This window comes from Musa acuminata, chromosome BXJ3-8 (assembly GCF_036884655.1).
Source record: "Musa acuminata AAA Group cultivar baxijiao chromosome BXJ3-8, Cavendish_Baxijiao_AAA, whole genome shotgun sequence".
In the NCBI taxonomy this organism is placed as follows: Eukaryota; Viridiplantae; Streptophyta; class Magnoliopsida; order Zingiberales; family Musaceae; genus Musa; species Musa acuminata.
The window spans coordinates 11,191,991-11,210,717 of NC_088356.1; the positions used below are offsets into that span (position 1 = coordinate 11,191,991).

Here is an 18,727-nt window from a genome sequence, read left to right on the forward strand (position 1 = left end):
TTAAAATCTTTGTCAACCTATTATTTTCGGACAGATCATATCATTATGAGATATGATAAAAAAATCTACTAAATATGTTTTATTAATGTAACATCTAAAGGGTATGAATTGATACAAAGGTTTCGCCATATAAAACTGAAGGACTTGAATAATTTGATCACAAAGGGCTTTTGTTGTACAGATCCGAGTCTTTAAGTTTAATCGACAAGAGACACGGGTAATAAATAAACATTTTTTTATCTTTAATTTTTTTTTACTTTTAATTTTTGAATACTTTGATAATCTTTCTCCAGACAACATGAAAATTAAATTAGGTTAGGTCAATTTTGTCAAGTTAAATTATTAGACAAATCTGTACATAATCTTTTATAGGAAAATGAGATACAAGTAGTACCTTTCGTTTTCAATCGAAGTAAAAATTTTCCTTAAAATTCATATTTTGAATGCTCAATGATATTACTCACGATATAGATAATACTCCAAAAATATGTCACGTTGTCACATCAATTTCGTTGAACCGATTTGGCGACCAAATTACAGATTTATCTCTTCGATTAGAATAATAATATTTGATTAAATGATCTGTGGGGCCCAGGAAGTTGTCTAGAGGATTCCAAACATTTTCGAGTTCCCACGTGGACTTTTCTTTTGGTGGGTTTCATCATCGACGCCTTTCTTTGAGAGTTGACGGAAATCGGTAGCAGCGGAGACTTGCGACTCTCCGGGCCGAAGTCAGCGGAGATCTCCAGCGCAGCGAGCGATCCGATCCGATGGCGTCGGCTGTAGCGGCGGACGGGGAGAAGAGGAAGGTGACGCTGAAAAGCTCGGACGGGGAGGAGTTCGAGGTGGCGGAGGCGGCGGCCATGGAGTCGCAGACCATTCGCCACATGATCGAGGACGGCTGCGCCGAGAGCGGTATCCCCCTTCCCAACGTCACTTCCAGGATCCTCGCGAAGGTCATCGAGTACTGCAACAAGCACGTCGACGCCTCCTCCAAGTCCGGCGAGGACGGCGCCACCGGAAGCGTCGCGGACGACGACCTCAAGGCGTGGGACGCCGACTTCGTCAAGGTCGACCAGGCCACCCTCTTCGATCTCATTCTGGTTTGATCCTCTCCCTTTGCCCTTTCAATTTTTGAGTCTGCACCTCAGTTGCGATTATCTATGCCGATTTTTCGAAGTTCGACACGTTATCCTTATGGATTCTGCATTAGAGTGTGCTCCTTGTTACTTGTGTTGCCTGATTTTGAGCCATATGGATCATTTGATGAAGCCCTAAATCTTTGATCTCAACGGATTTTTACCAGGAGTAGGGTAGGGTTAATGACTACTCTGTGTCGACTTGCTGCCTACATCGATGTTGGGTAATTAGCTGCTAGTGTGATGATTGATCCATGAGAATCCAGGATGTGTTGCTCTCTGTGGTATTTCAGATCGGGGCTCAAAGTAGTTAAGCAAACGAGAGGTTTGATTTTTACCTTAGACTCCTGAGGGTGTATGCTGATCCCCATATCTCGACATAAACAAGCCTATAATTTTGGCAGCTGATCGCCGCTTTGGGCAGCCAACCCAATTTACCACATACAATTCCTGTCGACAACTTGAATCCGTAATTTCTGCCACGGTGAAGTAGCAACTACGTGAGTTCTACACCGATAGCATTGGCTCCGATCTCCATTTGCGCAAGATCTATTTGGACTTGGAAATAACATGTAGTGCTTCTGGAGTAATGCATTTCTGGCCTCATCGGATATATGTATGATTGGGCCATTAGTTGACTTATGGGACTACATGAAGGAAACCAACTGCCAGCATCGGATCTCTACTAAATCAGATTCGATAAGGATCTTGAGCGTTTTAGGTACTTAGATAGAATAGGATAGTTGAAAATAGACACTGAATGTATATTGTAGCCACTTGCTTTATTAGATATCCATAGTCTTGATTCAGTTCTTTCAAATTAAGATGAATATATAACTGAGTTTAAAAAAAAAGATTCAAATCTCAACAATTTTTGAACCTTTAAAAGAACACCAAAAACACCTAGAAAATTTGACGATATAATATATGGACGAAAAGCTAAGCCCAAACCAAATATTTCAACTCTAGATCCCATTTGATTTTTAAGGTCTGACTTTTCTCAACACAGCTACAGGTTGTCGTTGGATGGATCATTCTTTGTGTATATTTATGTATATTGAATGACTTTGTGTATTGTTATTCCTGTATCAATATCAAAAATAAATTTCAAAATAATTCAAGAAAAAAAATCTTTGCTGAAATTTCCTCTCATTTTCCCCCTTTTTCCTTTATTCTTTTAAAATTTCATGTCGTAAAGTTGAAATCCTGTAAGCTGGGCACTTGATGTAAATCCCCCTTCTTCTCTCTCTCTCTCTCTCTCTCTCTCTCACACACACACACACACACACACACACACACACACACACACACACACACGGTGAACTTGAGTTGCGGTGGTGCATGAATATGCAATCAGGTATGCTCCCCTTTCCTCCTGTCACCTATCCAGTGAACTTGAGTTGCGGTGGTGCATGAATATGCAATCAGGTATGCTCCCCTTTCCTCCTGTCACCTATCCATTGTTTTCATTTTTCTTCTTCCTTTTCCTGTCCTCCATCTCCGCCCATCTCCGGTTCCAAAAGGGCAGCGTCCACGTGAACCACATGTTTTTCCTTTTCTTCTTGTCTTCAAGCATAAACATGGATCATGATTCTTTGTGGTTTGGATGGTGTGGATGGTGCAGCGATTTAAAAAGGCGCTCGGGCGCTCGCCTATGCGCTCGGGCGAGGCGAGGCGAGGCCCGAGCGCCTCGCTAATCTACCAGGCGACGCGCTTCAAACAGGCGCCGCCTGGGCGCTCGCCCGAGCCCAGGCGTTTGGCACTTCGGGCGAGCGCCTGGGTTAACCAAGGCGACCGAACCAGGATTTTAGGTTTGGTTCGGTCCTGGTTCGGTCTCCGATGGTTAGTTGGTTCAATCGAACCAACTAAAACCGATATAAGTGACAACCCAACCCTAACCCTCGCTACTCCCGATCCCGATCCCGCTGCTCGCCGCTGTCCCTGCTCGCAAACTCTGTCGCTGTCGTTGCTCGCAAACGCTGCCGCTGTCGCCGCTCGCACCTCCCGTTGCTCGCCGCTGTCGCCGCTCGCGCCGCTCGCGCCTCCCACTGCTCGCCGCTCGTCGTTGCCGCTGCCGCCGCTCGTCGCTGCCGCTTCCTCTTTTCTCAGTCAGCAAGCTCAGCACCCCTTTACACTTCCTTTTAACAGTATACGTATATTGTATACTGTTAATATTATTAAGTTTATTTAAAATAATTAATTTTTAATACTGTTAATAGATTAATAATATATTATTTTGATTTTAATACTATTAATTTTTATTTATTTGAAATTATTGCTAGGTTTCTTAATACTGTTAATTTTATATCTTAGATTTTTTTAAATTTAATAGCATATTTTTATTTAAAATTTTAAATAATTATATTTATTAATTATATTATATATTTTTATATTTTAGCGTCTCGCTTCGCTCGGGCGAGCGTCTGGGCGAGCGCCTAGCGCCTCGGGCGTTTTTGGACCTTGGCGCCTAGCGCTTTTTAAATCACTGGGATGGTGTATACTTCAGTTCTTGGACCAAAAAAGGTATGTGAATTGGGTCATGCGTGAATGGTTTTTTATTGCATTAATTCTTTATGCTTCGTTCTCTTCCTCAAGATTCTCCACTCGAGCTATCTACTGGAATTGGACAAGAGCCGTTATATGTGATTGAATCCTCAAATAATTTGTTATAACTGGATCTGTTGATATATATCCAATGACTTATAGAAGATTATTCATCTTTTGACTTTGAAAAATTGGAACAAAAATATATATGATATCAGTATATGGCTTTTTGTACACACTACACAGTATATTGCTTTTGACCACTGATTCCTAGTGAATGGAATTCCTATGTTGATCTGATTTGTGGTTCTTGTGTTCACCTGTCTTTGTCAATTTGTTGTTATTATTATCTTTTTCTCCAATATTTATTTTTCTATAATCTTGATTTGTGCTTCTCCTTTCTTTTTTTACTTCTGCATTTATCTGTTATCCTTGACGCTATTATTGCATAAATGAAACAGGAAAATATAAATATAATAAATTTGAATTCAATATGCTGTGGTGAAAATCTCTGTATTATGATTTTTTATCTTGATGCAAGGTCAAGGCAAAGTTAAGAGTATTCTTCCATTACTCATGTTTTATGATAGATCAGCTGGTGAAAGAGATGTGATAGTATCAAGTTGTAAATATTTAAAAGGGTTAGAGCATTAGATGGGGAGACCTGGTCAGAGCACTAAATAGATGCTAACTTAGGAGATGAAATAGGGTGATTTGGCAAAGGAATTCATTGCCTAATATGTTGGTAGGGTTCATAATGATCCTTTCTGGTCAGCATGTTATATGGTTTCAGGACAGAGAATGTTGGCATGTTTGAGTGTGTTTATATATCATGTTGTTGTTGGTGTGTGGCAGCCAGAAAGTTCCCATGCTAAGACTTATGTATCAGGCCATCATTAGACTCATGAGGTGTGTCATGGTAAATCAAACCAGTCCATAAAGGATGAGGAAAGTTAATCATGGAAAATTTAGAAAGATAGATTAGGAAAGGGATCTGTTAATTTGGGAAGGGAGTGTTATTGACAAGAGTTGAGGACTTGGTATCAACTAAAAAAGGGTACAAGTTGGGATTAATTAAAAGGGAAAAAGGAACTCTATTGACTTGGCTGGCAAAAAAAAAAAAACTGTTTCAGGCTTTGATTGAGTAGCCCAGTTTCTTTTTTTATGATTTTGATTTAATTCTCCCCAGATGGAACGGGTTTATTTTAAGTGTGTTCTTAGGGCATCCGAATTGAGTCTTCACATACCTCACAAATTTATGCACTGGTCATTGGTAGCCTTATGATGAAATTGAACCAGAAGCGGTAGTCTTTTGGAGGCAGGTCTTCATTTTCTTTTTTACTCAAACAGCAAAATTGGCAGATCTGCTTTCTTCTCAGAATACATGGGACATATTACAGTCTTTGAACTTGTCCAGGAGACAAATATTCCAAATGACATTCTTGATCCTCCAAAGAGAATAGTTTCTTCTGGTCAGTAATTCAATCGTATTTGTAGAATTAGAATCTACTTAAACATTGGCACCTGCTCCTCAAGTGCCAGTTTCAAGTCTTCAAGAACAGCAGCCACATCAAAGTAGAAGCTATCCCTCTTTTTTAGGTAATTGCCACATACAAATACAGTTTCCATTAGTCCCTTGCAGTACAAAACCTATACCTCCATCAGTTACAAGATCCGACATTCCATCACAATTTAGTTTGTCCTAGCCTAGTATTGTCTCTCTCATTTCACATTGAAATGTCTTTCTCAGGGGGTCCCTCAGAGGAAGGGTTTATCAACATAGCCTGTAGGAGAGCAACTTTGCCAATACCAGGAGAACAACAGGAGCCTTTGAATAAACCTTTGTTTCGGGCTTTCATAGCATCCGAAAGATGTATCAATAACAGCCTTCCAAGCAGCATACATAAAAAGTGACTCACCATCTCGTTCTATGAGCCAGGCCCCAATCCTTCTAGTTAGCAAGAAATTTAAATTTGATACCTAGCCTATACTCTCAAAGTTGCCAACTGTTGATACCGAAGAAATATCAGAAGATATGGTCAGTGGACTCACTACAGTTGATACAGAAAGAACGGACATTAGAAACACACATACAATGATGTACTGACCTATTAGAGTTTGGGAGCAGTGATGCAGAAGCTACCAGCAGAATAGCTTTATACTGGGCATGATTGGAAATTTCCACAAACAATGTTGTGCATCCCACTTCTCTAAAGAATGAAAGTGTAGAGATTGCAAGAATAGAGCTGCAGATTTGGTGGTACTTCCAAATCCGAATGCCATCACTGAAACCTGAAGATATATCAATTCTGAGCACTCCATCATATAAGCGAATTCTAGATTGTCACTTTTCTTTGGGTGGATTGCTAGGGGAAGACCAATTCATCTTCACTTCATGTTGTGGGTTTCTCGAGGTGGTGAGCCACCCAGTTATAATTGCACCTGTTATCACATGGATGTTATGATTCACCTGCTAACTAATTTAGTTTCTCTGAGATCTAGTATTCAAATATCTAAAATAGAGATGAATGGTTGAAAATTGTGGCACAATGTACCAAATGATGTGGGAGTGGCAGAAGGTGATTTCTTGTAGCTGGCAATGATGTGGGAGCACTCTCTATGTTCAATAGCAAGCCATAAGTTCAGAGGATCATGATTGTTTCATAAATGACTGCTTGATTGTATGTCGATGAATGTATGTCATTGGATGTGGTGGTAGAATTTTTCATATAAAAAAATCATGGTCAACCTTTGAGCTGTAGTTAGTGAAAATCATTGAGTTCACACCACACTGTTATTTTTGCCTTTGTTGTTTGTCAGTCTTTTGTCAGATATAGATGCCATGACACCTTTTTGCGGCTTAAGTTTTCAGGTTTTGCATACTGACATGGCTGATTATATTTCTGTTCTGGAATCTACAGGCTGCAAACTATCTCAACATCAAATCTTTGCTAGACTTGACTTGCCAAACTGTGGCTGACATGATAAAGGGCAAAACTCCAGAGGAGATTCGCAAGACCTTCAATATCAAGAATGACTTCACACCTGAAGAGGAGGAAGAGATCCGGAGAGAAAACCAATGGGCCTTTGAGTGAGGAGCAGCGCTTAATTGCAAGTTCCTTAACTGAACAGCTATTTCACGGTTTAGTCAACGGGTTGTGTGTTGCGGACCTATTTCTGTTGGACCAAACTTTTTTACTTGGGGATGTTGATATGTCATTGATAATTTGGCTGTATTAAATAGTTGGTGTCTGTTGTGGTGTCGGATGAGGATAGAACAAAGACATCGTACTAAGGGGCTGATGATAATTTATCAGCTTTCATTAATTCTGGTCTTCCATCAACATGAGTCTTAGTGCATGGAAAAAGTAAAAAAAAATTAACGGACTACTTCGCGAAGATGACTCACACCAAACCAACGAACCAGGCAACCAGCTGGCTGGATATCTGATTCGCTAGTTTACGAGCATAGTATACGACAAAAATTAAATTTGGTCCAAAAAAGAAAAAATCTTGTACGTTTTCCCCAATGATGTAAATGCCAGCGACAGATCAATCACGATAGGACATCAAATCCAAACCATGAACAATTTGCTTTTCCTAGGGTAAGTGTCCGAGTGCCATTACAAATTGATCTTTACCTAGGGTTATGAAAAAATGCAACTTCATCCGGACCAAGTACCGGAAATGAAGACGTTGAAAGTGATATTTATAGAGACTAGTGATGGTTTGCTTGTCGATGATAGGATATCATGTTTTCCAGTGATCTTTGGACTGTAAACTGGTAGCAAGCCTCTGGAGCGCACGAATGTTTTGACGGTCAAGGAAAAGAGTCCAGATAAACATAGAGGCGTACCTGGGAACGAGAAAGAAGAGATCATAGAGACAGAAGGATATCTTCTCCTCGATCATGGGATGGTTCAGCATCAGCAGTTTGTTGTTGATGACGACAGCACGAACCATTAACTCCTTCGCTTCGTCATGTTTCTTTTTGAGCATGTTGCATAGCTGCAATGACCATCCAATGAGCAATTATATCTTGGGGAATAATGACATACGCATTTTTCGCATACAACTATCTTTTGCTTCAACTTCCGGCAACGTACTCACTGTCCAAATGCTTATCTCACTTTAGTTCATCAGAATGAACCTCAATGATTGACATGATGTTGGAGTTTCAGAGTTAATTTATCTCATCAGAAAACATTTTAATTGCAGGGTCTAACTAGCTAAATAAGTAAAGAAATCGTGGCTTATATGATCCTAAATTATTTTCAGATATAGAATTCTGTAATATAAATTGCTGTTATTTCTAAATAACTTCAACTTCTAAATAATTAGATATAGTACTAATCCAATTTCTAAATAACTTCTGTAATAAAAATTGGATTGAAGTTATTTAGAAAGAGAATACAAGAGGACCATTGCTCATTTCTTAACCTGGGGGACTAGAGCTCCAAGTCATGAAAAGAGCCTCTATTAGAGGGAGCCTTGATCTGCCCTTTCTTATTTAGAAAAGAATCCTAAGGATGATGAGTAGTATTTCATCAATTCAACTGATCTTTGACAATTGCATAAATACATAAGGAAACAAACAATATAAAATCTTCCCGGACCTCACCGGAAGGTTTACAATGCAAGGCTTCTTCAGATCCTCAATGCTTCTACCCAGGTCCTTCATGATAGTTGTTTTGCATACTATGTTTTACCAATTCTCTCAATAGTGGCTCACAACATAGTGTCCGAGTCTCATCATGACTTTGATTGCAATTTCTATAACTATTCTTTCCTATAAATTTTATCATTAATTTAAATTTACCAAGATATCTGCTTTATCCCTTCCAATCCAAATATGTAACACAGGTCGTTATATGTTTTCAATCTTTCTTTATTTGAGCAAATAATATTTTTTTTAATTTATTATATAATAATAAGACACTGTAACAAAGGTGTTAGCTAATCTAGTTGGTAAAGACTTTGGTAGTTTATCACAAGCATTTGGATTTGAATCCCACCTTTATCACTTACCCTTTACTAAAAAAAAATAGACACTGCAACACTCAGGCAACTAATAGATTAGAAGTGTCAATATGTTGTTGCCTGGATACTTTGGTTTCTTGGCCAATAAATATGAGGTCCTATTAACTCATTTAAAGATTTTTGACTCTAACAAATATGATGTGAAAAACGTAAAACAATTCACTGCATAGTATCATTTTTCAGCATAGCTCGAATGCTATAGATATGGTCCAATATCTTGTATATAATGAGCTTCTTATAAACCATGTGCCTCTAAATGCATAAGCTACTATTATACGCCCCAAAGTCTTATAAACTAACCTACCTGCCACACACTTGTAAGACTAACGAGGCCATCACATGTTTCCCATGCCATTGACTGACGTAGGCCTTCTTCCATAAAAAAGATCAACACGAAAATTGGCATTCAATATTTATTTGCCAGATAATTTTCATTTTCTTACCAAATCCCTTGAAGTAACCAATCAATTTTCCTGTGGGAAAAAAAAAACAATCTTTAAGAATGTTTATTGATACTTCCACACATGTTTTCCTTGTCTTAATCCAACTTAGAACTAGAAACATCTATTTGAAACATTAACCTTTTTCCTCTTTTTTCGTTTTAATATTGGGTCCTCCGTTTTATTTTGAAGACCTTAGAGTTTAAGCTTCAGAACTCTTTTTACAGGTACTAAAATGCTCCTCAAGTTGTTTGCAAATACTAAACATTGGATTTTGTAACCATAACATCTAGCCAAGAATGAATATTGATAACGCTATAAGATTGCAATAAATAATAAATGAACAAATGAACACACAAACAATATTACCACAGAAAATATGAGACATTAGGCCATGCGTCAAATAAGTTTGCAGTTTTCAATTATCGACAATGAAATAGGAAAAAGGCAAAACCAACTAACGTTGCATACTGATGAACTAATAAGCACATATGACCAATTTAATAATAACTCATATGAAATCATTCAGCAAACATCAAGGGAATAATGTTACTTACATCATCTAGCTCCTTTGAACAAGATTCAGCTTTCTCTACATTTCCATGGTCTTCTATTTGTACAGGCACTTCAATGTCCATGTTTTCTAGCTCAGAAGCACCATTTAGAGAACATAGATTCTGAAAAGAAGCATCATTTCTAGAACTTTCTGGATTTTCTTCCCTTTGTACCTAAGCATCAGAATTGGGAAAATAGACATGACTATATGATAAAATACACCAAAAATATTTTCAACTAAAAAGAAGTATGATAAATGGGATCCTAAAAGATAGCCCTTCGCAAAACCTAATATGTACCATTTCAGTGTCAGATCCTGGGGAGATTACTAATGATATCCTGCATATCAGGACAGCTATCATAAATTAAACACTCGGTGATGACAATAATTCAAATAGACAGAATGCCATCAACAAACCTTTCAGGTGAAGAGCCAATTTGTTTAGATGTATTGAAGGCCTTTGGATCTGTCAATGGCTCCTGAAGGAAGATGGAAGTTCTATATTACAACTACAAAATTGGGGGAAAATGAGTAGAAAATTTCAAATACAGTATCTTCTTTAAAGAACATATCATTGTTTCAAGAGAACAATAGTACAACACGTGATCCCCAAATATGACAGAAATATGGCATGTATTATCATCTCTTAAATAGCCTGCTTCTAAAATGAGGTCACATGATAGTCACATACTAGGGAAGGCTATTGACATAAGACCAACGTAAAGATAAGGGAAACTAGGAACAAATCATGTCTGTGCAATCATTTAGAGAAACATAATACTAAAAAGAAATATAAAAATGCTCTAATTTTGAAAATTAAACAAAAAAAGAAAACATGCCTTCACAGTGCCTTTAGATAATAATTAAACTGATTGTTTTGCTTAAGAAACATCAACTGCCCATGCTTGACACCAGTTCAGATATTTAGCATGTGTCTATTTGAATGATAAAAATATAAATATGCAAAACACAAATAATAAAAACTGAAGTTAGAATTTAACAACAGCAAAACTTAAGGCTAAATTGTTTCATCTGTAAAAATGCATTATAAATGCAAGACTTAGAATAACTAAGGTACAATAGCAGGTTCTTTTTTGAAAGATCTGGTCGAATAAGGAAAGATTAAGAAAATGCGAATGGAAGATAGGTTGAATTCATGAAAGATCTTCCAGAAGGTCATCCATTGGTCACAAAAACAATTCATAAATATATGGGGCAATGTTTGTTTGAAGTGTTGGGCTTTATGAGTTAGTTCACGCCATTATTCATCATAAAATGCTTCATTAGAACAAAAAGAAAAAGATCTCAGTCATAAGGCTTAATCACATATTTATATGTAGGAGATACACAAGATTATCCTAGAAATTAGAAATTTTATTTACTAAATTGGAACTTTAATCCAATTTTTATGGTAGTATGCCATTAAATGTCTATGTTACTAAGAAAACTTGAACCAGCTTATAAGGATTTGATTAGTACACTATCATCAGTATTTTCAGTCAATGGTTCATTCCATTGCTATCAAAGCTGATCTAGTATTGTACATTGTGAGTGGTTCAAATAAAAAATGACTACCTATGTATGACACTAGCGACACATCATGATGTGGAGCCAAAGCCACCACTAAGCATGGGTCTCACGTGCACCATGGTATAGTTTAATTTTGGACTATGTTTTGGTTTCAACAAAGATGTCATCTTTTTAAGTGGGAGAAATTTTAATCCTTGTATCAGTTTAGTAACACAATGAGAGTGACTGAAAACTCAAATCAGTTTATAAGGGTCTGGGTATTAAAATTGGGCTCAAGCTTATCCCATCAGATTGAACCGTGACATAAAATGTAGTAACTCTTCCTAATTATTTTGTCCTAAAAGCTACTTGTCTTCATAGTAGTAGGAAAAACAACCAGCTTCTTGATTCATTAGGATGCTGTAATTGCACCAAAATTGTCCTCAAGTAAGAAATCAGAATGATGAATTAAAAGCTTCTCAACATGTCAAGCATATCCATTCATGAAGAGATCTAGGATAATAAGGAAAAAGCAGTACTATTTATGTTTCATGGCATCTAGATACTAATGAGAGTTTTTAGTAAAAGAAAGGACCTTGAGAGTCTTCATCTTCAGAGATGGGCTTAACAACACAGGCTTGTCTGTCATAGGAGAGATGACCAAGTTGGACGCTAAGTTTCCCTCTGTTCCTCCAACTGTGTTTCTTCCTTTGCCCATTGAGAAATTTGCTATGCTGCTGTTCTCTTTTCTCATTCTAGGGATTAGTTCAGTTGATAAGTGACTTCTAAACATGTAAAGAGACTAACTAGATTAGTCATATGAAAGGGATCCTGATACTCCACCTTGAAGTCATCAAGCCAGGTAGATGTTTTTTACCATCCTTCTGAAATATATGTTGGCCCTCAAAAGGAATGTTCTTTGGGCTACTCATAGATGCGGTTGAAAGAAAATTGGGCATGATAATCTTTGCAGAACCGGTTGAAGTAACCCTGCCAGCGAACATGAAAATTGAGAGTTAGAAACTAAAAGAACAGGTTTGCAGCCCCAGGAACAAAACAAGTTATCATAATCTGATGTACAAAAAACCACAATAATGATTGAACAACAAGGTATGTAATTTCGAATAATACCACCCGTATACACGGACTGTCCAGTCCGTCAGCTTACTAAGCAGTACGGTAAGTCCGTCATGATTGAACAATAATGATTAAACTAAGCGGTACGTACCAGTCCGTCAGCTTACTAATACACGGACTGTCTGATACCGAGCGAAACGAAAAAAAAATAAAATAAAAATAAATATATATATAGTATTCCGAACAGTATACCGCTTGGTATACAGTTTCGTACTGTACCGAGCGAACGTCGAAACTCCGGTACGGTACGAAATTGCATACCTTACTGAACAATATAGTGAAGTTATAAATATAATATATGTACAAACAACATCTCTGTAAACAATGTCCTGTATACATGTATGCAGAAGAACGGGGAAAAAAAGCCTAATGTAAGCAATAAACCAACCAATTTATGGAACATATTGATCATTCAGAATAACAAGCAGTGTTATTCCCTCGGATCAATTTAAAATTAGTTGACAAGATATTTGTTTTTTTACTTAATCATCCTTTATGGAGCCTCTTTCTCTATATGAATCCCATCCTGTTAACTAACTATTAACTTTTGCTGCTAATTTATCATAATTAGATAAACAAAGAGAGACACAAGAAACAAAATGAGGTTTGGTGTTGTCCGTGAACCTTCCCTTGGGTGAAGAATTGATGTGTTTTAATGTACTGAAGGCCTTTGGATCTGTCAACGATTCCTGAAAGAATATAAATGATAGAGGTTATATTTTAAATTTTAAATTACAGAAACAAAACAAAAAGCCTGAAACTCAGTGTTTGCTTCTTTCAAGAGTATAATTCTACTTCAGAAAGATATAAATTGCATACAATAGCGAAGAAGAATATGATATAACAAACTAGCCTGCTTCAACAAGGTTACATGACACTAAAAGGAAAGCTAAAACTTAACATGGCATATATTTCAGGTGCTTTGTAACGCTAAGTAAGCTTACTGCCTTGCTTGAAAAGCATCAAATGCCATCATCAACACCAATTCAAAAATGTAGCATAGTTGTTCTAACCTTTTAATAAAAGGCTGTATATGCAACATAGAGAGCAAGCTAAATATGAAGTTAGGATATTTGAAACAGCAGATATTGCTAATGAAGTGTTGCACCTGCAACTTTGCATTTAAAGCAACGAGTATAGAAATAATATAATATCACAAGTTGACAAAAAGAATAGGTAATTATTTAAGTGAAATTCATGAATCAAATAGATTGGGACATTTAAAACGTTGGGTTTTTTATGTGTATTAAGTTGTTTAACAGAAACAACCTACAAACCATATGTTTCACTGGAGCACTGTATCATCTTGTCTTAAAAAAAAAGTTTATATTCAGTATGCAAAATATCAGACATGGTCCTACAAGTTATTGCTCAATGTTTTGATAATTTGATCTGATTTATAGAGTTGTTTGTCATTTCATGTATTTGTTAAAGCTTCTGCCTAGCATGACCTTCCGATTATGAAATCCTTTCCTAGTTTTTCAATACTAAATGCTGGTTATACTCATAAAAGTAGGACAAGAAACTAACATCAATTTAAATTGGGATTTTTTTTAGATGTATAGTTATGCCATGACAGCCTATACATTAGATTCACACTGTCAAGTACATCCAGTCATTAAAACAGATGTCGAGAAGAAAAGTTTCATCTGCCATTCATGGATCTGAAAATAAGCCAAAGAAAGGACCTTGGAAGTCTTCCTCTTCAATGTCAAGTTTCTCTCCGAAACTATAATTGTATTTATGACTCCATTAGATGAAGAGTTTGCTATATTGCTGTTTTCCTTAATCCTAGAATAGATTAGTTCAGTTATTACTTTGTACAACTTGCAAATAAACATACTAGAGTAGTCATAAGCAAGGATTCTGATATTCCACCTTGAAGTCATCGAGTTAGGTAGATGATTTTTATCATCCTTTTGCGATATGTTCTGGACTTCAAGAAAACTGTTCTCAGGCCTATTCACAGATGCAGCTGAAAGAAGATTAGGCATGGTACTCTTTGCATTAATGATTGAAGTAGCCCCACCAGGAATCTTAGAAATGGGAAATTGAAAACTGAAAAAGAAAAAGAGGTATGATTAACATGCCAAAAAACCATCTACTTAGCTAGCAAAAATTCAAAAAACCGAACTCATTGGAGTTACAAATTAGTATAATATGTATATAAACAACTCACTGATGATACAATTACACCAGGTAGAAGGAAAACAAGGATATGTTTAAGGTTATAGAATAGACAAGCAATTTAGAAAAAAAAATCTCAAATAAATTAAGAATTAAGATTGATGCAAAATATTCATAATCACCAGGAATCATGTACTATTTGCCTCTTCTGTAAGTTTCTCACCAACTGCCAGATGTACAAAATGCAAAATCCTAATTCCAACAAAAGCTTTTGACACAGTGAAATAAGTGACAAAGGATACCGAACATAAATGCCAATAACTTCCTAACTATAACTTTGTCCAACAATCAAGCTTACAATCATTTTGTAAATGGTGATATGTTAATTTAGCACAATAGCAGCTGTTACTCTTGACAAGTCAATTACATCAAGAAATTCATAGAGGCCAATCAAAGAAAGGGAAATCAATATTTAAAAGAATATAGATGTCAACTAACATCCTTACCAAGAAGCATCAAAATGTTTATTCGTGACCTCCTTGACAGAATTTCGTGAAGCTTCATTGTCAACTTGAATTGAATAATCTGTGGGTTTACTTCCTTCAGTTATAACATGTTCATCAACCTCATGATTCTGAAGTGTGCTACTGCAATCTTGTGATCCTGTGATATTATTTGGTGGGCAGCACCTCGAGTTGGACGACTTTACAGGACTAGAGTTACCAGATTGTAAACCAGCAAGCAATCTCACACCACTATCTTTTTCTTTGGAGGTGTCATTCTTTACAGAATCCAGACAGAGCAGTTCTTTATGACCTTGACAAAGTGCTTCTTGTGCTGAACCATGTCTAATGACAGCATGATATGGTCCATCAGGCTCCAACATATGAGCAGATGTTGAAGTGGATAAACTTTCTGTATTTGATAATATTTGATTCCCATGACTTTCAAGTGAGTGGTTACTCACAGCCAAATGGTTTCTTAAATCAAAATGCTTACCATGCTTACGCATTTCATCAGAACAATGAGGCCCGCCATCATCCATGCATTTACTGGAACCCGTTGCAGTTTTCACCAATTTTGTATCAAGATCAAACTTATCCAACCTACAGCCACAAAAACAACAACTTGGCAATAGAAAAAGCTATAGATCCCAATTGTCTTGGTCAAAATAAATCATGATGAGAAACAATAAGACCCAGATGCATCAAATATGTAACATGATCAGAGAGGTACCTGACCAAAGGATTTCACAAATGAAATACAAAAGATGGATTATAAAACAAATTTAAATTATACGGGCATCCTGTACACATACACATTAAAATCAAATGCAAAGGAGAATTTCTCTTTCTTCAGGTCTTGCTTTCTGGGGAGAGATTCTTGTTCATTGGCATTTGCAGTCTTCTTGAGTGGAATAGAGAAGTCCAGATCGGAGATATCCATTCCAAAAGATGACAACTTTCCAAAGTCACCACCAAGATCAAAGTCATCACTGGAAAAAGTTAGCATTAAGTTCACTACTTTATCAAATGCTGTGTGGAGAATTACATTATGTAGGAACAAGTGAAAAAGTTATGCAAAATATATCCTAACAGTTTGTCAAAGTTAAAGGAACTTTTTCTATTTTGGGGGACTGTTTCCACATCAAGATCCATCGCCTGTTTTCCTGGTTTTGATGATTTCCATGAGATGAGGAAATCCTTTTCAAAATCTTCTTCTGCAGTAAAGCAAGACGTGGACAAGTTAAAAGGCCAAAAACTTGATTCACCATTGGTAGAGATTCAAGGAAATATAGACCAATAACAGTAAAATTACAGCCTTGTTTTCTGCATAACTTTCTGAATAATATTTCCACCATTTGTCAGATCACAGTCAATTCATTCGTAAGAAGGTCCACAGTGAATAAACTTTGTAACTAGAAAGTATATACTTCAAGAAAATGCCTAAAATGAAGATACAAGCATGCATCAGTAGAAACCTACCTATTGATGGACTTTTCATTTTTGGAGCAGAAGTAGGAGCACCTCTCTCTTGTTCTGCCATTTCTTTGCTTGAACAGGTCAGACTGTAGTGAGATTGAAACTACAAAATGGAAGTCAACCAATGAAGTCAATCAAAGAGATAAAAGCTATAGGAATAGAGATTGTTTATCGACTTTTATATGTTGTTGATCAATGATGAATTATGAACCAAATATGCTGCTTTTGCAGATAACTTTAGATTGTATAACCATTTATTTGCTATCTATTTGCTTCATGATAGCACAAGCATCAGTCCAGCATTGTCACTTACAAAATTCTTTAGATATTCAAAGAAATACTAATCAACATTTAAAATGAAAATAGATAGTATAATAATATGACAATACATGAACTAAACCTGATATTATTTACCAAAAGAAATTATTAGAATATCTGCTGCATTCTTGAATCATTCAGGCCATATAATTAATAATTCATAACATAACACACAAGAAAACATATCTAGCTTTAGCTACAATTTCCTATATGAGGTTATGCAATGTATACTATAACCTACTATTGATAGAAGCCCAAACTTGAGCTCCTGAAACTCTTGGCTGCAGTTCAAACTGACTTTTGGCTAGTAGCAAAGCTTATAAACTCCTAAAGTTATACCCTACACTGAAGAGGATTAGAAACAATTTCTTCTCCTAATGAAGTTTAAATGGACCTTGAACTGTTACTTGTTATTCTGAATTGCTTAAATACATTGCTAAAATAATACCAAGTTTGTTAAATAATGGAATTTGATCATCAAAAGCTATTCCGCAGAAAAGAAATAATAAACTCCCAATTTAACATGCATTTGTAATAATGTGAAGGAAACTTCAAGAAACAACTCCTACAAGACCATCTGTGTGGAGAGATAAGCAAGAAGTTTCCATAAGCAAATGTGATCATATGAGTATGCAGAAATAGTTTGGAAAAAAAAAAGAAAAAAGAATGCAGAAATAATCAATTCACAATGTGGTAGCAGAGACTAGATGATACATTGCAATATTAAGGATCGAGATATGACCCAGACGTACTATAGTCTGTAGGCCAACAATCAACATTATGAGATGTAAACGGAGAAAGCAATTTGGGTCATATAACTGTATTGCCTGACCATACAAACAGTCAGACTTTCTGATAATTTTTGAAGTAGAATAAGTGCTCTCAGTATGGACATTTACTTCATATTGAAGTCACAATAAACAGCAGGGAATCCATGAATAAAACTGGATCTAGGGCAATATTTAAGCATATTATCCATGTTAATCGATAATCCCTAACACAGAGCACCACAAACTGTACCCAATTCCGGAGTCAGAACATTTATATAACATCGGATAGCTAACGAAACAAATCTAGGACATCATGCAATAGCTAAGTGAATATAAAAGAAGAATCAAACCCCAATTATTATATTTATATACGAGATCATAAATGAGAAGAAAGAAAAGGAAAAGTCCATCCGATGGAAAACATAACATGAATTTTCCTCTATGATATTTCGAGAACGAAACCTAGGGTTATCACGATCTTGTGAAAGTAGGGTTCCACAACGAGAGATCTAACTAGCGAGGGAGAGCGATAAAGGACCTTGATCTTTGTGGTGCCACCTCCTATCTTTATGCTCCTGTCCTGGTAAGACAACAGAGGAAGAAGATCGTGTTCTATCAAAGATCGCCAAAAGAGAAATAATACGGATCCGATGATCCCACCACAGGAAATACTTAGATCTCACCGATGAGAAGGAGAGAGATCAAAGGACCTTAGGATCTTGGCGTCATTCTCTCTTTCCGCTCCAGTCCTGGTGAAGACGACAGGAAGAGGAGATCATTACATCATGATCTAGCCAATTAGAAGGAGAGAGATCGAAGGACCTGGGATCCTGGTAAAAACAACAGAGAGAGAAGATCGGTACTCCACCAAAGATCGCCGACAGAGAAACAAATTCATGGATCCAACGATCGCAAGAAAGGAAATTCACAGATCAAACGAATGAGAGGGCGAGAGATCAAGGGACCTGCGATATGGCGTCGTTCTCCCTTTACCCTCCTCTGCCGAAGAAGTCGGATATCTCGTTTGTTGGCTCGCCCAACACGCTGCACTCTCACCTTATTTATGTGTTACGAGAAAGGCGGGAAAAAGACCGGTTGAGGACATCACCTGTGTCTTGCTTAGGACGGTTGCTCATGAGAAACGTCTGGAATTATCATATTAGCC

General features: G+C 36.8%; 2 protein-coding genes across 9 annotated transcripts; one reads left to right on the forward strand and one right to left on the reverse strand.

Moving 5' to 3' along the window:
* Positions 1–650: 650 nt before the first annotated feature.
* LOC135645765 (SKP1-like protein 1) lies at positions 651–7,010 on the forward strand. The gene is made up of 2 exons (XM_065164458.1): positions 651–1,103; positions 6,605–7,010. Exons 1-2 carry the CDS (start codon positions 771–773, stop codon positions 6,776–6,778), a joined length of 507 nt encoding a protein of 168 aa, XP_065020530.1. The 5' UTR covers positions 651–770; the 3' UTR covers positions 6,779–7,010.
* On the reverse strand, positions 5,254–18,657 carry LOC103994524 (uncharacterized protein At4g18490). Of its 8 annotated transcripts, XR_001979513.2 has the most exons (19): positions 18,528–18,657; positions 18,246–18,392; positions 18,101–18,142; positions 16,478–16,577; positions 16,089–16,212; positions 15,811–15,987; positions 15,492–15,598; positions 14,999–15,407; positions 14,244–14,423; positions 14,054–14,156; positions 12,990–13,054; positions 12,072–12,218; positions 11,824–11,983; positions 10,137–10,198; positions 10,018–10,057; positions 9,721–9,891; positions 7,540–7,691; positions 5,792–6,125; positions 5,254–5,689 (listed from the first exon to the last, which is right to left on the reverse strand). XR_001979513.2 is itself a non-coding variant. In XM_018830677.2 (18 exons), the coding sequence occupies exons 4-18, from the start codon at positions 16,536–16,538 to the stop codon at positions 6,077–6,079; spliced, it is 2,007 nt and encodes a 668-aa protein (XP_018686222.2). In that variant the 5' UTR covers positions 16,539–16,577; positions 18,101–18,142; positions 18,246–18,392; positions 18,528–18,657; the 3' UTR covers positions 5,254–6,076. The 8 variants fall into 8 exon arrangements, 5 of the variants coding, with proteins under 5 accessions (XP_018686222.2, XP_065020527.1, XP_009413163.3 ...); XM_018830677.2 differs by having other exon boundaries at positions 5,254–6,125; XM_065164455.1 differs by lacking the exons at positions 5,254–5,689; positions 5,792–6,125 and having other exon boundaries at positions 7,246–7,691; positions 18,273–18,392.
* Positions 18,658–18,727: the final 70 nt, after the last annotated feature.

Bases quoted from the DNA above. Each gene is read 5' to 3' on its own strand.
- LOC135645765 (XM_065164458.1), top strand. From the start codon at position 771: ATGGCGTCGGCTGTAGCGGCGGACGGGGAGAAGAGGAAGGTGACGCTG. The intron at 1,104-6,604 runs GTTTGATCCTCT...TGGAATCTACAG, and splicing joins CCCTCTTCGATCTCATTCTG to GCTGCAAACTATCTCAACAT.
- LOC103994524 (XM_065164455.1), bottom strand. From the start codon at position 16,538: ATGGCAGAACAAGAGAGAGGTGCTCCTACTTCTGCTCCAAAAATGAAA. The intron at 16,213-16,477 runs GTAGGTTTCTAC...GCTTTACTGCAG, and splicing joins AATGAAAAGTCCATCAATAG to AAGAAGATTTTGAAAAGGAT. The intron at 12,219-12,989 runs GTTCACGGACAA...GTTCGCTGGCAG, and splicing joins AATTCTTCACCCAAGGGAAG to GGTTACTTCAACCGGTTCTG.